General features: G+C 40.6%; 1 protein-coding gene across 5 annotated transcripts in view; it reads right to left on the reverse strand.

Annotated features, from left to right (window-relative positions):
• Positions 1-13,922, reverse strand: part of RGS6 (regulator of G protein signaling 6) — a 103,027-nt gene extending 89,105 nt beyond the window's left edge. For 4 of the 5 annotated variants that reach the window (XM_080617986.1, XM_080617985.1, XM_080617984.1 and 1 more), the window contains exon 1: positions 13,722-13,815. In XM_080617986.1, coding sequence (XP_080474112.1) covers positions 13,722-13,800 — 79 coding nt within the window. In that variant the 5' untranslated portion in view covers positions 13,801-13,815. Of the gene's footprint in view, positions 1-13,721 lie in introns of all 5 variants that reach the window. The other variant, XM_080617983.1, reaches the window with a different exon arrangement.
• Between the last annotated feature and the right edge of the window lie 4,747 nt (positions 13,923-18,669).

An 18,669-nucleotide genomic window follows, 5' to 3' on the forward strand; every position in this document is an offset into this window, starting at 1 on the left:
CAAATAGGGCTTTTATCCTTTTTGCAGGAAGGATAATCAGCAGCTATCAGTAACGGAGATAAGCAGGTCCCCAGTTCGCTTAGATTCAACTAGATTTTTTTTTTTTTCTCTTAAGATATCTTCAATCTTATAATCTGGTTATTAAATGCACATTTTTGTCTTAAACCTATTTTAGAGTAATTATATGGATTATGCTGATTTAGAATTCTCCCTTTTATGAAACTAAATTGTTGGGTAGTTGTATGCTGTCTGTAATTTGGGCTTGTAAAGTAGTAATTCTGAGAGCAAAACAATGCACCTTCTTGCCTGCTGCTTTTTTTCTTCTAATTGTTTGCATCCCTTCACCTCCCTGAATACATAGCCATGGACATTTCCGTTGGATTATCACTGGGCCATGGCAGCCTAATAAATAACCATTCATGCTTTTGAGAATTACCCTTAGATTTGTTACATCTTTTGACTACAAAGGATGTCAACCCCAGAAAAAAATCCAGCGCAATAAAGTTTGCTATGTGATAGGACAAGACAGGATGAACTTTGTGAGTAACTCCCTCCTTTAGCAAACAGAGGCAGAAACAGGCTTAGAGTCTCAGTCGGGCTGATCAGGCACTGCCAAGTGGCACAGCTGAAGAGCAGATGCTACCTTCCTTTAATTTAGTAAAGCCAGCAAGGTGGCTTAACAGACCCATGCAGACATGTCACAAACCAGCTGTCGGTTTTATGTCTCACTAGGGCAGCATATTAATCTATCTCTCTCAGTACCACCTGCAAAGGACACCCCTCCTGTTTTACAGGGCAAACCTCCAGGTCCATATGTATGATCTCTGTTACCCAGAGGTAGCCTGAAGTGAAAACACGTATTTGCAGGTGACCATAACAATCAAGATGTGATGGCTTAACAGTCTCCTCTTACATACCCTCAAGCTCCATTTCCCATGCGCTGTCATGCCACGCATTAGAGCACATCTGCTCTAAACCCTGAGACATGGGGATTTTTAATCTGCCTCTGCCTAGGACCCTGCTTGCCATGTCTCCATCCTTCTCACAGCCATAACAAGAAAAGGGACAGACTTGTACCTAGGTCTCCATGTTCACCTTCACTACAGCCTTCATGTCTAACGCCAGGCAAGTCACAATTTTGTCTTCACTAATTCATGAATGGATATAATAAAACCTCAGAGGTTGCTGGCAAGCGGCACTGTTAGCACTGTAAGAGGCAGGAAGCCCAAAACCACAGGCAAGGAGCTCAGCTGCTTGTGTCTGACTTAACTGCTTCACTGGTGAGTTAAGGTGGTTAATTCCAGGTTTTCATTCCTGGAAATGAAAGGCACTTGAAACACACAGTGGCTTTCTGAAAGCAATCCTTTGATGATCATCAGTGTACCTGGTTATGCAGGTTGTGAGGGGCTTCTCCGAGCACAAGAGATGGCAGAGAAGAAAGTATGAAGCTGGCAGAAGATGACACCAGTTGGTGGTGGGGGTTAATAATATCATGTGCAGAATGAAATGATTGTGGGCTTTAAGCAGACCACAGTGGATGAGGCTGCACAGAACCTGATGACTGGGGGACGTACCACACACAATGCAGAAGGAGCAGACAGGGACTGAAGGGTGATCTAGAAGGAAGAGCAGCAGGATTTCTTCATTTTAAAAATGAATCATTTTTTTAATATAGTAGAGGAATACACTCGTGGATGTCTGCTCAGCTGTCTTGTACAAAAATAAGGGGAACCCACAGAGATCTTCAATTATCTGAATGAGTGAGATGATCCCCAGGGGACAGCCCATACAAGTTAATGGGGAAGAACAGTCCCCAAAGAAAGAGTGTAATGTGCCAGTGTGCTTTCTTATTGTAGCCAAGACACAAAATAACGTTTGTAGAGTAGGCATGCTTCTTATCTTGATGCTCAAGGACCCTTGCTGACAACAGGAGCAAAAAGCTGAACAGGGAACATACAAACTGAAGTCATTGACAGAGGTGGTGCTGAGATATGCTAGCATAACACATAAAACATGGAAACTCATTAGTTTACTTATATATATCATGGATAAGAACAAAGATATAGCACTTACCAGACCGTTTCTTGATGGGCATCTTCCTGCTGGGAATTTGTACCCCGTAGGCAAATGAGTACCATGACTGGTCAGTGTAGCGCTCCATGACTGAGGGGGAAGGTAGTCGTGGAGCAGGATCGGGGAGGTTACGCTAGCCCCTACACTTAGCACAACAGTTAACGATTCTGGTGCTCACTGTTCAAACAGGTTGTTAAGAACTTCAGAAGGAGTCCAGACAAAATGTGAAAGAGGAATTAAAGGCCTGAGAGAAGTGCTCTGTAGTCAGACACTTTCAGGGACACAATTCACTAAAAGTTCACAAACACAAAGTGAAGTGGCTATTTCACTGCAGTGACTTAACATCTTTTTGGGGAAAACAGATACCTTCACTGTCAAACGTAACACTAGGTTCAATACTAGCAGATGATCTGGATGAAGTCAGACCAGAAACAAGGAACAACTTTTGGCATATTACTACTTTACAGGTGACAGCAACTTCTTTACAGGTTACGGCAGACTTTTTTATGTGAGGCACTTTTAAAATTGGATACTTTCCTATAAGATCTACAGTTGCAAACAGAATTTGAGGCAGGGAAGCAAGTATGTAAGCAGACCTAACCAAAGGATCACCACAACCTCGTGCTGCACAGGTCAGTGCAACAGGCAAAAGTCTCTATCTTTCCTCTCCCCCCTCACAATCAGTCCTCTCCTCAAGGCAGCATGTGTTGCACTTACAACAGTTTGAAGACACACAAGACTTGTGAGCCTTTACTCCTTGTGATTTATTGCTGGGCACATGGCTGCACTGTCTAAGCCTCCTCTGAGCACAACATAATGCCCAGACACACCAAACTTATGGTATGCAAGTTTCTTAAATCAGTAAAAGGTGGCACACTGACAAGCTCATTTTCAAAGTTTTTCTGTTGTCTTTTTGGCTGTTTGTGAGTGGTGGGTTTTGTGTGTTTGTTTTTCTTTTGTTTGTTTCTTAACACAGTTTCAAGCTGTGTGTTTTCAACTTTAAGGCAAATGTGCCTCTTCAAGATCTCCAAAAAAGCAAGCCACTGTGTGCAGGACCCAGCACTCTTTGGAGCTCTAAAATAAGCTCTTCCTACATAAAACAAACCAACCAAACAACCATAATGTAATATCCATGTAGCAATGACGTAAATGATAAATAAAAGATGCTACAATGCAAAACTATAAATCAAGTTTTAAAAGACCCAGTCTTCTGATTGTTTTTTCTACTTGACAAAAGAAATAAACATGGATGAATATGCCACTGTCCAACTCATTACTTTCAGTAACAACAGTCTTGAATAGCCTTGTGATTGAAATTTTATCAGAATACAGTAACCTTTATTTCTTTTCTGTTGCTACTAGTGTTCCCTTAGAAAGCTCACCTATCAATGTGCCTGTGGTAGAAGAAAGAACATAGGCAGCATTTAACAAAATAACTCTGGAAATACAGCAAATATCTCATTTGCAAAAAAGTATGGGTTTTCCCGTTCAGGAAATAGGAATAAAAATTACTGAATACTTAGGGCAAAGGTAAAAATATCAAACAAGAAACAGCCATCAAATATTATTCACTCAGGTGAATCTGTCAATGTTTCTGGCACCAACAGGCAAGCAATCAAGTTTCCATAAAAAAAAGAAGAGGGAAGGGAGAAGATGCAATCCTATACACAACAAAAAAAGGTACAAAACCAACAGAGTAAGACTTTCTATGCAATACAACAAACTCTCCCTCCCCTCCACCCCTGCAATAACTGGATATAAAACCTTCCACCAGTACACACATTACCTTTCTTATCAATCTATGTTTTGGTGTTAGTTTTTTTTTATTGCGAGTATAATTAGTATGTTACATTAACCAACTTCTCAAAGCTTCGTGCACTTTTTATTATTCATTTCTAGGTAGAAGGTAATCTGCAATCCTGGCCATATTGTGGAGATGTCTGCATGGACAAAATTCTTATTGTGCAAGTGATGGTGTAATTCAGGGGAATGCTGAGACTCTCTTGCAAACCATGTGGCCATCAAATAGGAGTTAACTGAATGAAGATCTAATTGCTTAGTTTTATTTCTCGGCAGGACCAAAATATAATTTTCTTCCCTGCATGTGGTTGTGAATCATACATCAAAAATACCCAAGCTCATCAATTCACACCATACTCAAAACAAATCCATGGGAAACCAGCATGTGATTTTGAGAGATTTCTCCACACAGTCAAAAAAAAAAAAAAAAAAAAAGTTAAATAAAACACATGAATGCACGTTATTTGTAATAAAGGATATGCCTGGTGAGTCTGGAAGCGTTTTCATTTTCCTGTTTGCGATTTCTGATAGAAAGTGCTAAAGCAAAATGTATGGCACTCTCAGGTGCTACGTAGAACAAATACTTAACAGACCAGAGAAATGAGTGTTTCTACTGGAACAGGCAGAATAAACCAAGTTATTCATCAACCATTCAGGGTATCCATGCAAATCAGGTAATAGTTTGTCTACTCCAGCACTGTGCCAACCCCCTTCAGCTACAGCTTTTTCTGGAGATGTAGTCTAACTGTCCCCTGTGCAGCTTTGAGCACCAGTGATTCGACTGGTGTGCTATTTATTTCTGTAAAAATCAGCTGGTGCACGACGTAATTCTTACTACTATTTAAAGTAAAAAACCAAAACCAACCCTTCTTCACCCCACCCCAACAGTTACATTAATGGTAACTTCAATGTTGTAGCTGAGATATATCATACATGGAAGAATCATTTACTCATCAAACCTAATGTATGTGTAAAAGACTAGAAAATAATTAATGAGTATCCTGGGTTCAGCAGTAGCACTCATTTTTCTCCTTCTTAGTAGCTGGTGCAGTGCTGTGTTTTTTACTTTCAGCCTGGGAACAGCGCTGATAACACCGATGTTTTCAGTTGTTCTTCAGTAATGTTTACTCTGACCAAGGACTTTCTGAGCCTCATGCTCTGAAGGGGGGGAGGGGAAGCCGAGAGGAAGAAAGACAGGACACCTGACTCAAACTAGCCAAAGGGGTATTCCATACCACAGCACATCATGCCCAGTATATAAACTGGGGGCCGTTAACCGGAAGGGCTAGATCACTGCTCGGGTTGGGCTGAGTATCGGTCGATGGGTGGTGAGCAGTTTTATTCTCTTCCCTTGTTATTTCCCTTATCATTATTATTATTGGTGGTAGCAGTAGTGGTTTGTGTTATACCTTAGTTACTGGACTGTTCTTATCTCAACCCGTGGGAGTTACATTCTTTCGATTCTCCTCCCCATCCCTCCAGGAGTAGAAGGAGGAAGTGGGGTTGAGTGAGCGAGCAGCTGCATGGTTCTGGGTTGCCGGCTGGGCTTAAACCATGACAATAAGACTGGATTTATAGTTCATTTACTAGTTCATGAGTCTGGATTTACAATTACTAGAGTTAACTTGTGCATTTCATTAGAACAGCACAGGAAATTTAACAAACTTGTGTTTTGCAACGTAGGCCCTTTAATTAAAATGCAAGTAAGAATCTGCTCAGTAAATACCACCCTGAAAATTACTTTCATTAAAAGCCAAAGAACGATAGATAAGAATGAACAGAATATATGCATGGAATAATGAGGCAGATGTATCCACCGAATAGTAAGAGGGGTTTATTTTTCTATTGGCTGGAATGGCATGAAATTAAAGCAACAGATTCAAGGATTTGCTCTTTCACATTGATATTAGTTACCATTGGGCACTTACATATCATTGTTTTTGCAGTACCTCAAGATAAAAATGGTTTGTCTACAGGGTCAGATCTCCACATACACCTTGGTAGGTACATGGCTTTTTGGGCACAGTGGGAGCAAAGCTGCTCCATGGTGTATCTGATGCTTCGCAGCCCACATCAATGTTGGAGGCAGGGCAGAAACAAAGCAAGAGCTGTGAAAAAAACAAAACTGTGTTGGTCGATCCTTCACCATGCAACTCACAGGTTGCTATGAACTGAAGACAAGAGAAGTGAAGTATTGCAGCTTGAGTGCAGTCTGCTCAACACTCACATCCAAAAATGAAAGCCACACGGTACTTATAATTAATCTCTGCTCTTTTGCTGTGTCATTCAGATCTAGAAACAAACTTCTGTAATACTGCTGCGCTTTTGAAGATAGCAAGATGAATGCAGAAAAGCATTAATCATTCATTCCTATGAATTTCTACAGGCATTGAAATATTGTTGACTTTTCTTTTTAATGCTTTATTCATTAGCCACAATATTCATTCAGATAAATGCTGTGTTTCAGAATAAAACTGCAGTCAGCAACAAGAATGTTCTTAATATATAAAATTTTTTTGTTATTGTGGCTGAATTACCAATTCATCTAAACGCTGGAGTTCAGCAGGTAATTTATCATCAAATCTGTCTCTATTCCTGCTTTTAGTCTCAACTGGAAGATTAGAAAGGCCTGTAAACAATTCTTATGAAGAACAAAACAAAACCAAACCCAACAGTTTTAATAGACCTGCTTTGTTCCAGGCTCATAGCTTTCACTTAATGCCTTCCAGGCCAGTAATTTTCATGTTTAGATTCTTCAATAAGAGAAATTATTGTTTTGTGTTGTTCTAACTTCTGCTTACGTGGCTGGAAGGTCTTCTTGGTTTTACTTTCCCTTTCGACAACATCACTTATCTTTGGTGATTTTGGTGATTTTTCATTGTATTTTTATTGCCCACAGGAATACCCACATAGCATGAATATTTAAGCTCCTGATTTATCATAGCTTCAATTGACAGATGCAGAGACTCAAATCCAGCAAGAACAAGCAGGACCAGGAAGGACCTCCACAATTCTAATGTAAGAAAATTAAATTCCTCATAATATTCAGGGCTTTTAGATAGCACTTCAGAGGTCATTTTAGTGACTGAATACTAAGGCTTCAGAATGTGTTTCATAAGTGTTCTGCAGTGGCCTAAGCCAAATTTTAATGCATCCACTGCTGTGATGTGCTTTTCCACTGTCATATGAAAGTACATGGTTATGAAAAACATCCAGTTTTTCTAATTCTAAGCGATACTTAATTTCATTTAAACATTTAGGATTTATTGCATAATGTGTGCACACATGTTTAAGGGATGTGCAAGCTTCATGTGATGTATGAGCACACTTATGCAGAGATGAGCAGCCTCAAAGAGAATGAAGAACTAGGAAGGGGACGCAGAGAAGTGGCATCAACAACCAGCTATGAAACCTACCTTTCTTCTCAAAGCTCAGAGTAGCTGTTAAATCACACATATCCAAATAACTGGGATGGGTTCATGACACACAGGTAGGGAGGACCACTACTATATAATGAGCTGCACACAAAATGCCCCACACAAACCACCAGAGGTGGGAACACACAATACAAACCTAGCACAGCTTGTGATGAAAAGCTGCACAGGCTGAACTGTAGTTTGATTGCAGCAGAGGGCAGTGACACACAAACACTAGCAGCACTCATTTTGCATAGCACCTCCAAATGCAGAAGCCTGTCCTTATTTAGTTCCAGCATTCCTACCACTCTCAGGCTTATCCTTAAGAAAAACTGCATGTTCTTTTTGTGTCTTTAAGTGTACACACGTGCAGGTGCAGAGGTATATTGAATAGACGCTCTAAAATACAAATTTTGGTTACTTTCTCATATTTATTTGACAACTAGATCCTATTCAATTAATCTACTATCCCCCTTGTCTTCTGAAAAGTCAAATCCTTTCAACTTTTGCTCCACAAAGAGCAAAGACTTGCATCTTAACAACAGGCAAAGAATTGCTACGCTTCAGGCAGCTAACTTTTGTCTTCCTCTTCTCCATCCCTCTCATCCTTTGAAAGGTAGCAAGTTGAATGCAGTTAAAGAAAAAAAATAGGGAGGAAGGAGGGAGCTATGGATGTAGACAGCATAACTCTTTGGCTTCTTAACTGGGTTAATTTGTCTTTTGGCACAAGAATACAGAGTTTAAGAGAAAGCTACAGGAAAAAAAGAATTGCAAGACATGCATTACTTGTGTAAGAGCTGACATATCTAATGCTATGTGATTCACAGCAGCTTTGAAATACTAAATTAAAAGGTATAACAGCCTTCTTAAGGAGGGATGGTTGGATTACATTTCCACTGGGTGCAATTTTAAGAAGAGATGCATAAAAGAAGGGAATAGAAGTTGCGATGAAGAAGCCCTGTCTTGACTTGAATTAGTTTCAATGGAATTTGCTCAGAGCAATTGATTTTCTTATGAGAAATCAGTGGATTTCATGCTTGACCAGTGTTTGCAAGCCAGGTTCCACCATGCAACTGCACAACTGCTGAATTTACTGTGTAGCATCTGCTGTACATCGATTTGCAAAACAATGCAATACTATAGACATATATATATGCCAATTTTAACCCATAAACATGTTCTTTCTATCATCTACAAATCAGTAAATACCCCAAATTAGTCAGGATGTTGATTCAAGTTTTGCTGAATGTTTTGTGTGGATTTTTTGTTTGTTGTTTCTCTTTTGTTTGGTTTGTTAGGTGTCCCCCCTCCTTGTTTTGCTTAACTAAATGGGCTCATTCATGTTTAGCAAAAGATTGACCTTGGTTTAGTTTTGAGACTATCTACATCTACTAACTTTGCCTGAAGCAGACTCAGTGCCACATTTCAAGTCTCCTGTTTCTCAAAACAAAACTGCAGAGAAATGACAAAATAAATAAAAGAAGATAGATTGACCTGGCCCAGAAGTTCAGACCCAGACACTATTTTTGACAAAAGTCTTAGCTGTTCAGGTTCAGAGGCTGGTGCTGTCCCAGATCCAGGGATGAGTGGTTTAAACTGAGAATGAAACTACCTGAATGCTGAGGGAAATCTGTATCAGGCACACTCCTATGGTTAAAATGCTACAGTCAGGAGATGTAAGCAGCTGGACAGATGGCCCAGAGGAGCCCAAATCCATTTGCAGCCAGTTTATGGAGTTTCTTGGACCCAGTGAAAGTAGTTCCTGTAAGGCAGCAAGACAAGTTGTACCCCTGCAAAAGCATTAATAAAAGTGAACACTGTGGCAAAGTGCTCAGCCTCACAGCTTACTCTCCAGGCCCTGCTAGATGATAGGTGCTGGCTCTTGTCAGCATTACCAGTGCTGGTCCTGCTCCCCATACCATGACCTCTTTCTGTGTACAGTTCCTCTGAACCTTTCAAACTCTGGATGTGAGAAACTCACTCTTCTCTCTTGTGCTTCTGGCTGCCGCATCTAGATGAGATATGATTGAGCTCCTCTGAAGGAAAAAGGCAATGAATACCCTCAGAGTAGCACCACCAGAGGAGCTCATTTTGCAATGGTTGTATGAAGTCCTCTAGCAGAAATTTTGTCCTGAACTACACTGCCAGGGAACACTATCAATAATGAAGTCTCCCTTTCCCAGCTCTGTGGGATTTCCAAACTCCAGCATCTTCTTTGAGTGACATTCTGATGTGTTCTGGGACTATGCCATAGGCACTTGCCAAGACACATGCTGGCTTCTTCAGACAGAGACACATGGCAGTTTAAACTTGGTTTAGATCATGAGTCTCAAGTAACAACAGGCCATCTGGCATATTTCAGTAATACTGGTACTTTTTGCTCAGAGTGGTCCAGGACTTAAATAAGAGAGACATGGCAGGTCAGGAGTGAAATGCATTGCCAGGGCTGTGTGCACAAAGCTTGCATGGCAGCACTTAACGCAAGGCAGTACAGTGGGGACATCACTCATCTATCCAGCACAGCCACACAGGCAGCTTGGGGAAGAGAGCAAGAAGACAAGTGAGTGCTGGGGTGAGCATTAAGAGCATCACTGAGATCCCAGCTAGGGGACTGCTGCTGGAGAGAGGGGTATCACTCAACATAGAGTACAAGGATAAACTTGGAACGAGCTTGGGGGCAGACTGGGAAGCATAAAGGAGGCTTTTTGCACTGAAAAGCTCAGCTGTTGCAGCACTGACTTCTTGCTGACTTGTTTTGGCAATGTTGTATAGGGTCAAGTCTGAATCAGTAGGAGCAGAAAGAATACACGTTTGGTCCTCCAACCAAACAAGAGGTTAATTTTAAGTTGCAATTGTATAGAAATCAAAGAGATGATTAGAAAGCCAGTTATGTTGCTTGTTAGTGCAATGAGATGTTCTTAAACAGTCTGATGGCTGGGAAAAATAGAAAATTGTTGATTCATTTACAGAAACAATGTAAGTACTGAGGAAACTGTTTTCTCACTAGAAGTGCAACTCCATTTATTGCAGCAACTGCCATCACATGCATTGGCTGACAGCCTAATCTGGACATAGATCACAACACTACTCAATACCTGCCCTCAGTCAGTTTTTCATTCCATACTCTAAACTTACCATTGGAAAATGTCAGATACAAGCACACAGGTGTCATGCAGGCTGGTTTCATCTTACTTTTATTCTCTGTGGCTTGTCCATAAAACTGGAGACTTAACCAAGAAGATAATAGGGAGCTGTGTCCTCCTTTGACTGACTGACTTTGAGCCAAAACCAGGGAAGAGGATACATAAATCTACTTCTAATGCAGATTAAAATGTGCCTTTGGCACAGCATCCCCACATGGACTCATCATAAATTCAAAAAGGTTTTTTCATCTTTTTCCCTGATTCCTCTTGTCAGGAGAGAACCATTAATAATAACTCCTGGAGGCTCCTTTCCTTGTGTTATTCAATGCCTCATTCACACCTTAGGCATCAGGAGAGATGAAAGCAAACCAGATGAGTGGTTCTTTCCCTGGTATTCAAACTTTAAATCAAACACGCACTTTGCTGTACTATAAACAGAGCCACCTGTTTAGAGCGCCAAGGTGCTGCTGTAATGTTTCTTTTTCTTAAGGTTTTATATTTCTCCTGTGTAAGAAGCAATTACAATAGAAGTGTCAAGCAAAAATAAACCACTGTTAATCACAGTCACTGTGAGCCTGCCAAGTAAATCACATTTCAGTGTTGCTGTTCCATTTTTCAGGTAGAAAACTGTCTGAGAATGCCAGAGTCTAGAAATCAATCTCTTTGCAAGAGGGCATCCAAAGTTTCTGAAAATACGATCTCTTATGTTCATGATACTGAGTGGAATTAGATGAGCACGAAAATTGAATATATAATGATCCTAAGAATAATTCAAGTTGGAAGGATTCTCTGGAGGTCATCTAGTCTAACCTCCATCCAAAACAATGTTAACTGCACAGTTAGGTCAGATTGCTCAGTTCAGCTGGGTTCAGGGCTTCCTGAACAGCTCCAAATGCTGGTTCCACAGCCTCTCCAGGCCACCGGGCCCATGCTCAGCTGCTCTGACTATAAACAACTTTCTTCCTAGACTAGTTAGGATTTCTTTTCCTGCAGCTTGTGTACATTGTCTTTTATGCTTCCACCATGCACTCCCGAGGAAGGCTCTGACTGTGCTTTCTCCATATCCTTTCATTCCTTTCAGCTTTCCCTCCTCCATACTGAACAAACCCAGTGTCCTCAGCTTCTGCCTAAACATAGGTGCTTCTGTTGCTTCAAGTGCTCCAGCTCTTTACCCATTTATCACAAGTACTGAAATATTATATAAATTTATTTTGGTTTTGGTACACAAATAAGCGAATCTATGCATCTGAAAGGAGAAATGAGAAATGGAAAAAACTCTGGGCTCTCAGCTGAGCCATTATTTTCCCATATTTCTCAAACTCAGAGGCTTTATTTGCTGCCTGGTGCACCACAGCTGCCTTCAAATCACCTGAAGAGAATGATACTGAGCTTGTTCCCTTCCAAATCTGAGAATTTTCTGTGAGCTTTGAAGGGAGGTTTTGTTCTTATTTTATCTTCATCTTTTTACTGTTCCCTGTGCTGTATAAACCAGCCATTTAAAGATGATGCAACAGCAGCTGCTGTTCCAGAACAGTAGAGTGCAAGGGGGCAGTTTCCATCACACCAGCGAGCTGTCAACCAGAGTGGTACCCAAGGATAAGTACAATCTGTTTAAAGATGCTGTGAAGTCTCCTATTTCCTTTTTCTTTTGAGTAATGGGTGGTGACTTGATGACTAGATCAACTTCTTAATAAACAGTATGAATATTAACAGGAATATCAGAAACCTGGTTTAGATGAGTTAATCTTAAGATATCCAACCTGTGTATTGCAGACTTGAGCTTATAGAATGAGTTTTAAAATCAGATAAATGGTTATTTTCCCCAGGAACCTTCAAGAACAGTTAGCTCATACCTGATCCAGCCATAACCTGCAATTTAGTAACACAATTTTCACACCTCAGTCTGGATTCATGTTTCTTTTACACTGTAAAATCCTAATCCTGCATCTGTCAGTTACACTGAGTCACCAGTCACATCAATTTTAGACAGAAGAGCCTGTTGCTCAATAAAATGGGATTAACTGTACTAAACCTCAGTTAAGTAGAAACTTCATTTCAATTTCCATATTCCCTGCCTATTCGCAAGAATGCTGTAGATTTGTATTCCCTTCTTGTAGCTTAAGTTGGACATTTTTTCTGATGCAAGGATATCAATTCACACTCCTGAATCACTCAAACTCTGCCCAATACAACCGTTTTCACTGTAAAGATATTTTTGAAGTGCATCAGCTCAGATATGCTCCACTGCAGGGAACAATGGCTTGATACCAGCTGCACTGCCAGCGTCCCCATTGACAACAGATATTGCTCAATTCTTTTACAACAGTATAAAGACCCCAAGAGCAAGAACTTTGAACTGTCAGTCTTCTTTCAGTTACTGATGTGCTATATATGTGCAGCAACACAACTTCTGCATTTTTAGTGATTATCTGAATTTTACTGCCACAAAGTCACAGCCACAGAGAACAAAGCCTTTCACTTTTCAAATAGGAGGGGAAACTTCCCAAAACAGGCTCAATGTGTGGCTCTTGTCTGATTTGGAAACTCTGCAGGACAGAAAAAAAAAAAAGTCATATTTACAGAGATACACATCATCATAAATTATAAGCCACAAGGTATCTCATATTGGACAACAGCCTACTGGTAAGGAGAGGGAAACCAGTAGTTTTGTGCTACTGTAGTGAATACTAGTATTAAACTAGTGAAAACAGGTGCCAGAAACTAAAGTACAAATCCTCCAAGCAATTTACATCACCCTGAATAACTCCTCATTTATCAATGGCAGAGTTCTTTACTGCACTGGATGATATTCTGCCTGGAAACACATGTTGGAACAGTTTTGTACTCTGACTCACAGTTTCTGCACCATCTGCACTTTTGTACGTACAGCTTTAATAAAACAGCACACATGCAAAAAATCCCTTCACCTGTACTTGAAGTCCATTAAGAATATCTGGGTATGATATTCTTTCTTTCTCTTCTCTGATATTGTTCTATTCCCAGAATAGCAAATTCCTCTGACTGGTGATACTGTGATAGCCACAAAAGCTATGTAACATTTTTTAACGACGCACCCCTAAAATATAAATGCTTGCTTGCTTAAACAGAATTAAGAAATCTTGGTTCAATACTGCACCCTGTAACAGTGACAAGCAGGAAAATAAGCAGAGAGGGGCATTTTTTTTTCTTACATCCTTTTTTTTTTTTTTTTTTTTTGTGGCTTTAGTAGTTTGCTTAGAGCCAGCAAATACCAGCTCGAGCTCTCTTTGCTGCTACCCAGGGTCCTTACCAGTGACGACGCTGGGGATTTTGGACAGAAAGCTCTTGACAGTGCGGATGGGAACTCCACCTGTTTTGTCATCCTGCATTCTTGTAATGATGTCTTCAATCTGTCAAAAGGAAGGAAGACTTAGTGTTTTATGCAAAATGGTGACTGTAATGCTTATATACTGTGAGTGCTTTGGAGCCCTGCTGGTAAGATGGGCTTCAAATATACCATGTGTATTATTGCACACACGCAGACCTAGTGACACAGCTATTGCCTCCTACGTTTAAACCCTCAGACCAGAAACCACAAGACAACATAAACAAGCTTGGAAAATGTCAGTTGGAAACTAACAATCGAATGGCACTTGTGCGTTTTTTTGCTGCTTGGGGTGACAGAAAGGTGTTGTTTGGTCCACATGTGAATTGGGTTAGACTCTATATAGCAACCAGCTTAAGGCGCTTCCCATCCAGTCCACTTCCCCCCTCTTATCCCACATTCATTTGAATCCTTGGTGCTGTGACCTTTGGAGTCCTTCCATTTTCCAAAGGGTCACAGACAGTTACCAACAGCCTATGGCCTGAGAAGAGCATAAGACAGGACAACTTCGGAATGATTGCCACTGCCTCATACCGTAGGCTTGGATGTATGATCTGTGGTCATCATATAAAGTAAACAACCGAAGGTAAAACTGTCATAGAGAAAATCTAGTTACATTTTCATAGTCAAGTTAACTTTACTTCACATGCACACACATAATCCATCAGATACAGAAAAACATACAATCATCTTCAAAAGCCATAGCAATCAGACAATCTGATTACTGGGGGAAGAAGCTTAATCCTCCTTCCATTTCCTCTAAAATAGGAAGGGATTTTTGCTCCTTTTGAGGCTACCCCCTCTGCATTTGCTTGAAGGCAACGCCAGGGAGAACGAATAGCTGAACATAAGCAAAGCTGAACGTAAAAAATCTGGTATCTCCAAAATCTTCCTTCAAGTTAGTAAGGTCTCAAAAGCCCAACAGAAGTAAACGCAGAGCTGTTGGCTCTGTTAGCTTGTGCAGGTGACAGTACAGCCCTGCCCACTGCTAGTGACAGGGAGCAGAGGCCAATGGCAGCCAGACAGGGAATACAGTTCTGATTTTAGATGAAGATTTTTTCCTCACATATCCTACAAAACACAACCTCAGCAAGAAAGATCGTGTGGTGCGAGCACAGCCCCTCTCTCTTGAAAAGGCAGCCTGAGAGCTTAATGAGCTATCTTCAAATCTGGAAAGTCAGCTTTGTTTAGAGATGTGCAAGTGAGTTTTTCCACAAACTTAACACCTACATTTCAAAACAAGTTTAATTTCAAGCCTTCTCAAGGTGGTAAGGCAATCTCTGTGCCAACTTCAGACACTGAATTTGATCACTGTGTTTTTAACCTCAGGCTATCACTTAACTGATCTGTTCGCACCTTGTTTACGTGTTATTTTTAAGTTAACACATGCCCTGAACAAATTCTCAGTAGGAATGAAGTCACAAAGATGAAAATATCCTGAGATACTCAATAAATTACATGACAGCTGGGTACCTAGAGTTTACTTGTGATAAGAATAATTCTACTTTTCCTCCAACCCAAACATTATGAAAATTAATACTACATCTTCCTCTTTACCTGAACCTTACGCAAGGTTATTTGCTGATCAGTCCACTAAAAAGAGAAGATCTGACCCTTTCTACCAGCCTTTGTGTTCTGCTTCCACCTAACATTTGCAGATATTACCACCCAAATTTCTGGCTAGGTATGGAAATGTTTCATGACATAAGTAATACAATGACAAAGCTGAAAAAAACAATTATTAGAGCTTCAAGTGTTGAGAAAAGTAAAGAGGGAACATCAGGTACAAAGGTCACTTTCATCAAAGCTTTTCATCTTAACTTTAAAGAGAGTTAGACACTTCACTGCAAATGATTCACCCTTCAGTTTCTGCATATTTTATTAAATATCCTTTAGGTTTCCCTATCTAGCAGGCAGGGAATAAGAATCCTTGGATAGTTCATCTCATCAGGGAAGGAGTCAGGAACTAATAAAACTAGCATTCCTCATATTTTCTCACTCCCAAATAAGCGAGTTTTGATGAACTAACTTCTGCCCAACAGGAGTCATAGTAAGAACACAAAATGTTGGGGTTTTATGGCAGTCACTGCTACTTCAATCTGGCCTTATTTTGCATCAGTAAAAGGAACTGTTACTCTTCCCTCTGTAGATTCTGGGTCAATATGTCCCTGAGAAAACCAAAGCAATTTATGTATCTGCTGTCACTGTTAGCTACATACTGTAATGTATGCCTAAGAAACTAGATCTGCCTTTCCTCCTGACTAGTTGCTGACAACTCTACTCCCTACATTTGTCCAGAATGATTTTATTTCACATTTCAGTACACTGAAAGTGGGGTAAAGGGCTTTTGGCTTCAGGGCTATGTTATCAGTGGAGAAAAAACCTACAGCAGGTAGTTTATGAGAGTTTATCAGCATACTCTGTTACATAGAATGCATTGGGGATTTAACACATGTATGGGATTTGCTGGTATTCATTAGACTTTCCATTATCATTATTTTTACTGGCCTATGGAAGGTGCAGGCATCAAGTATGCACCAGGTTCCTGCCTGATTATTTGCAGCAGGTACCCTACAGTTGGGCATTCCTGTCACCAGCTATCCTGCAGCTGGAGAGTCTCTGAGCATCACTCATCAGGGCCAACATTAAATATATAAGGTTGTATAAACAGCTCTGTGTGATGCTAAGCATCCTCTTCACCCCAAATGAGAGCACTCATGAACATTGGTGGAGCTGGATGGTACACGGAGGAAAGGATCAGTCTGTTTTCAGCTAGCATGAGGGCAATAATTATATATAAATTTTATCTTATACTCGATTGAAATACAAGTCTAAAATAGACCATTTGTCACCTTGCCAATCCCTACGGGTCCCATAAGCACCCCTGACAAATCTCTCTGACAAAGCATGCCTGTGGCTCTACCTGCTGACTTCCGCCACACAGCCCCACGGACACACAGACAAGGAAGGTTAATTTGACAAGATGTCTGAAGCCAATTTGCTTCACTAGACTGGAAAATTTCACTCTGATAAAAGCAGAAAGAGAAGGCTGGAAAAAAAAGGGCTAATACACCTCCCTTCAGCACCCTCGAGGGAGAAAGAACAACCTTGCTTCTGAAGCAGCGCTGGAGAGCAGCGGAGCAGCACCACCAGAGAATTGCTATGTGACCTTCAGCAAACAGCTTCATCTGTCTCTGTTCAAGTCTCCCCTCATCCATAATGGAGATAATATCAAATCACACAGGGGCACAGTGAAACTTAATTTAAAGGTGTCAGAGAGAGACTTGGAGTGCCTTGGACAGTGGATGTTAACACAACTGTGAAAGATACGCTCCCTGTCTTTGACAACCTTTCGCAATCCCAACAGCAGCAACAAAAACAAATCACAGCAAAGCACTGATGCATCAGCTGGCAGGGCCATTTGGCTGCTTCCCACATGAGTAACTCCCAACAACGGATGAGGGCAGGGACACCAATGGAACTTGTCCTCTTCCCGATGGAGCTTTTATCTGTGCTGCTTTAAATTTCAGAGCTTATTTCAGATAAAGGCAGGGTATATCACACAGCTCTCTCATGCTTGAGTGTGTTTCAGGGGAGAAAGAAAACAATTACCTTCTTCAGATGTTTAGTGGGAGGGTGCAACAGAGCTAATAATGTCACCTTGAAACTGGTAACATGCTTTAGAGATATTTTTATATCTCTGTTGTGAATAGGAGGGTAGGAGTGAAGCCACACCTACCAAGGCACTCACAATTGTTTGCATACTGCTGCTAATCTAGATACTCACTTTGTGAAGCTGTAGCTACTCAGCAAGTCATCACTTGGAGAGACAGGTTTCACCACGTCAATTGAATTAAGCAAAACAATGCTTAGGAAAAAACTGTGACACTTCTCATTCAGCTGCTGGGGTGCAACACCAGAGTCTGGGGAGTACAAGGCTGCAGCTTTTTGACCAGACTATGCTTCCCCTAGCACAGCCTTCGGTATCAGCTCTGCGCAGCTCCCCTCACTCAGGCCTGGGCTGTGTTATAAGAAAATGTAGTCATGGAAAAAGAGAGTGGGAGTTATTCCCCTCAGGCAGTATATGCACAGTTGGAAAATAGGGTTTAATATTCAGCAGAAAAACAAAGCTTAGCAAATTAATTCAGCAAACAGAGATTCTCCAAATAAGCTCAACTAATGCAATTTTCTCCCTTCCCAAAAATCAAGCTTTTTAGCCTGTCAATGTCAACAGTCAGAAGTAAAAGACATCAGTGCGTCAATGTTATGAAAACTCAATTTTTCATTAAAAACATTTTGACAGACAACTCCCAAAGAGCTCAAATTCTACATAGGCTATAATTGCTTAAGAGGAAGCTATTTGGGCATATTAGAAAGCTGTGTAAAACACTAAAAGTGAACTCTTATTTGCTGATTGTGCAACTGTAATTGAAGTAGCAAATGGTTGGAACTCTGCTGCATTTTACAGCATCACAGAGTTTTCTTGTGAGCAGAGGAATGCATTTTTTTGCTCATGCTTTCTATAGTTACGGCAAAGATGTCACATATAAGCATGTAATCAGCTTCAGAGATCTTGTACCATTTAGAGCACGGCTGCTCTAATTAGAATCCTTCTTAGGTTAGCTGCAAATTAGACCAAATGTTTACTTTGCTCTGTAGCAGAAGTATTAAGCTACAAGTGTAGGAAAGTATATCCAGGGAAGATGATGTGAATTTTAAATCAAGGGCTTCAGTTGAAACCAAATGGCCATAGAATTACCACTGAGGGGTGATGCAAGTCATATTTTGGTGTAAGAAGTTATGCCATTACTGATATACAATGTGTATTGAATAAAGGTGGGGTTTGTGCAATTTATGAAGTAGGCAAACACAG

Source organism: Psittacula echo (genome assembly GCF_963264785.1).
Source record: "Psittacula echo genome assembly, chromosome: 5".
Taxonomy (NCBI): domain Eukaryota; kingdom Metazoa; phylum Chordata; class Aves; order Psittaciformes; family Psittacidae; genus Psittacula; species Psittacula echo.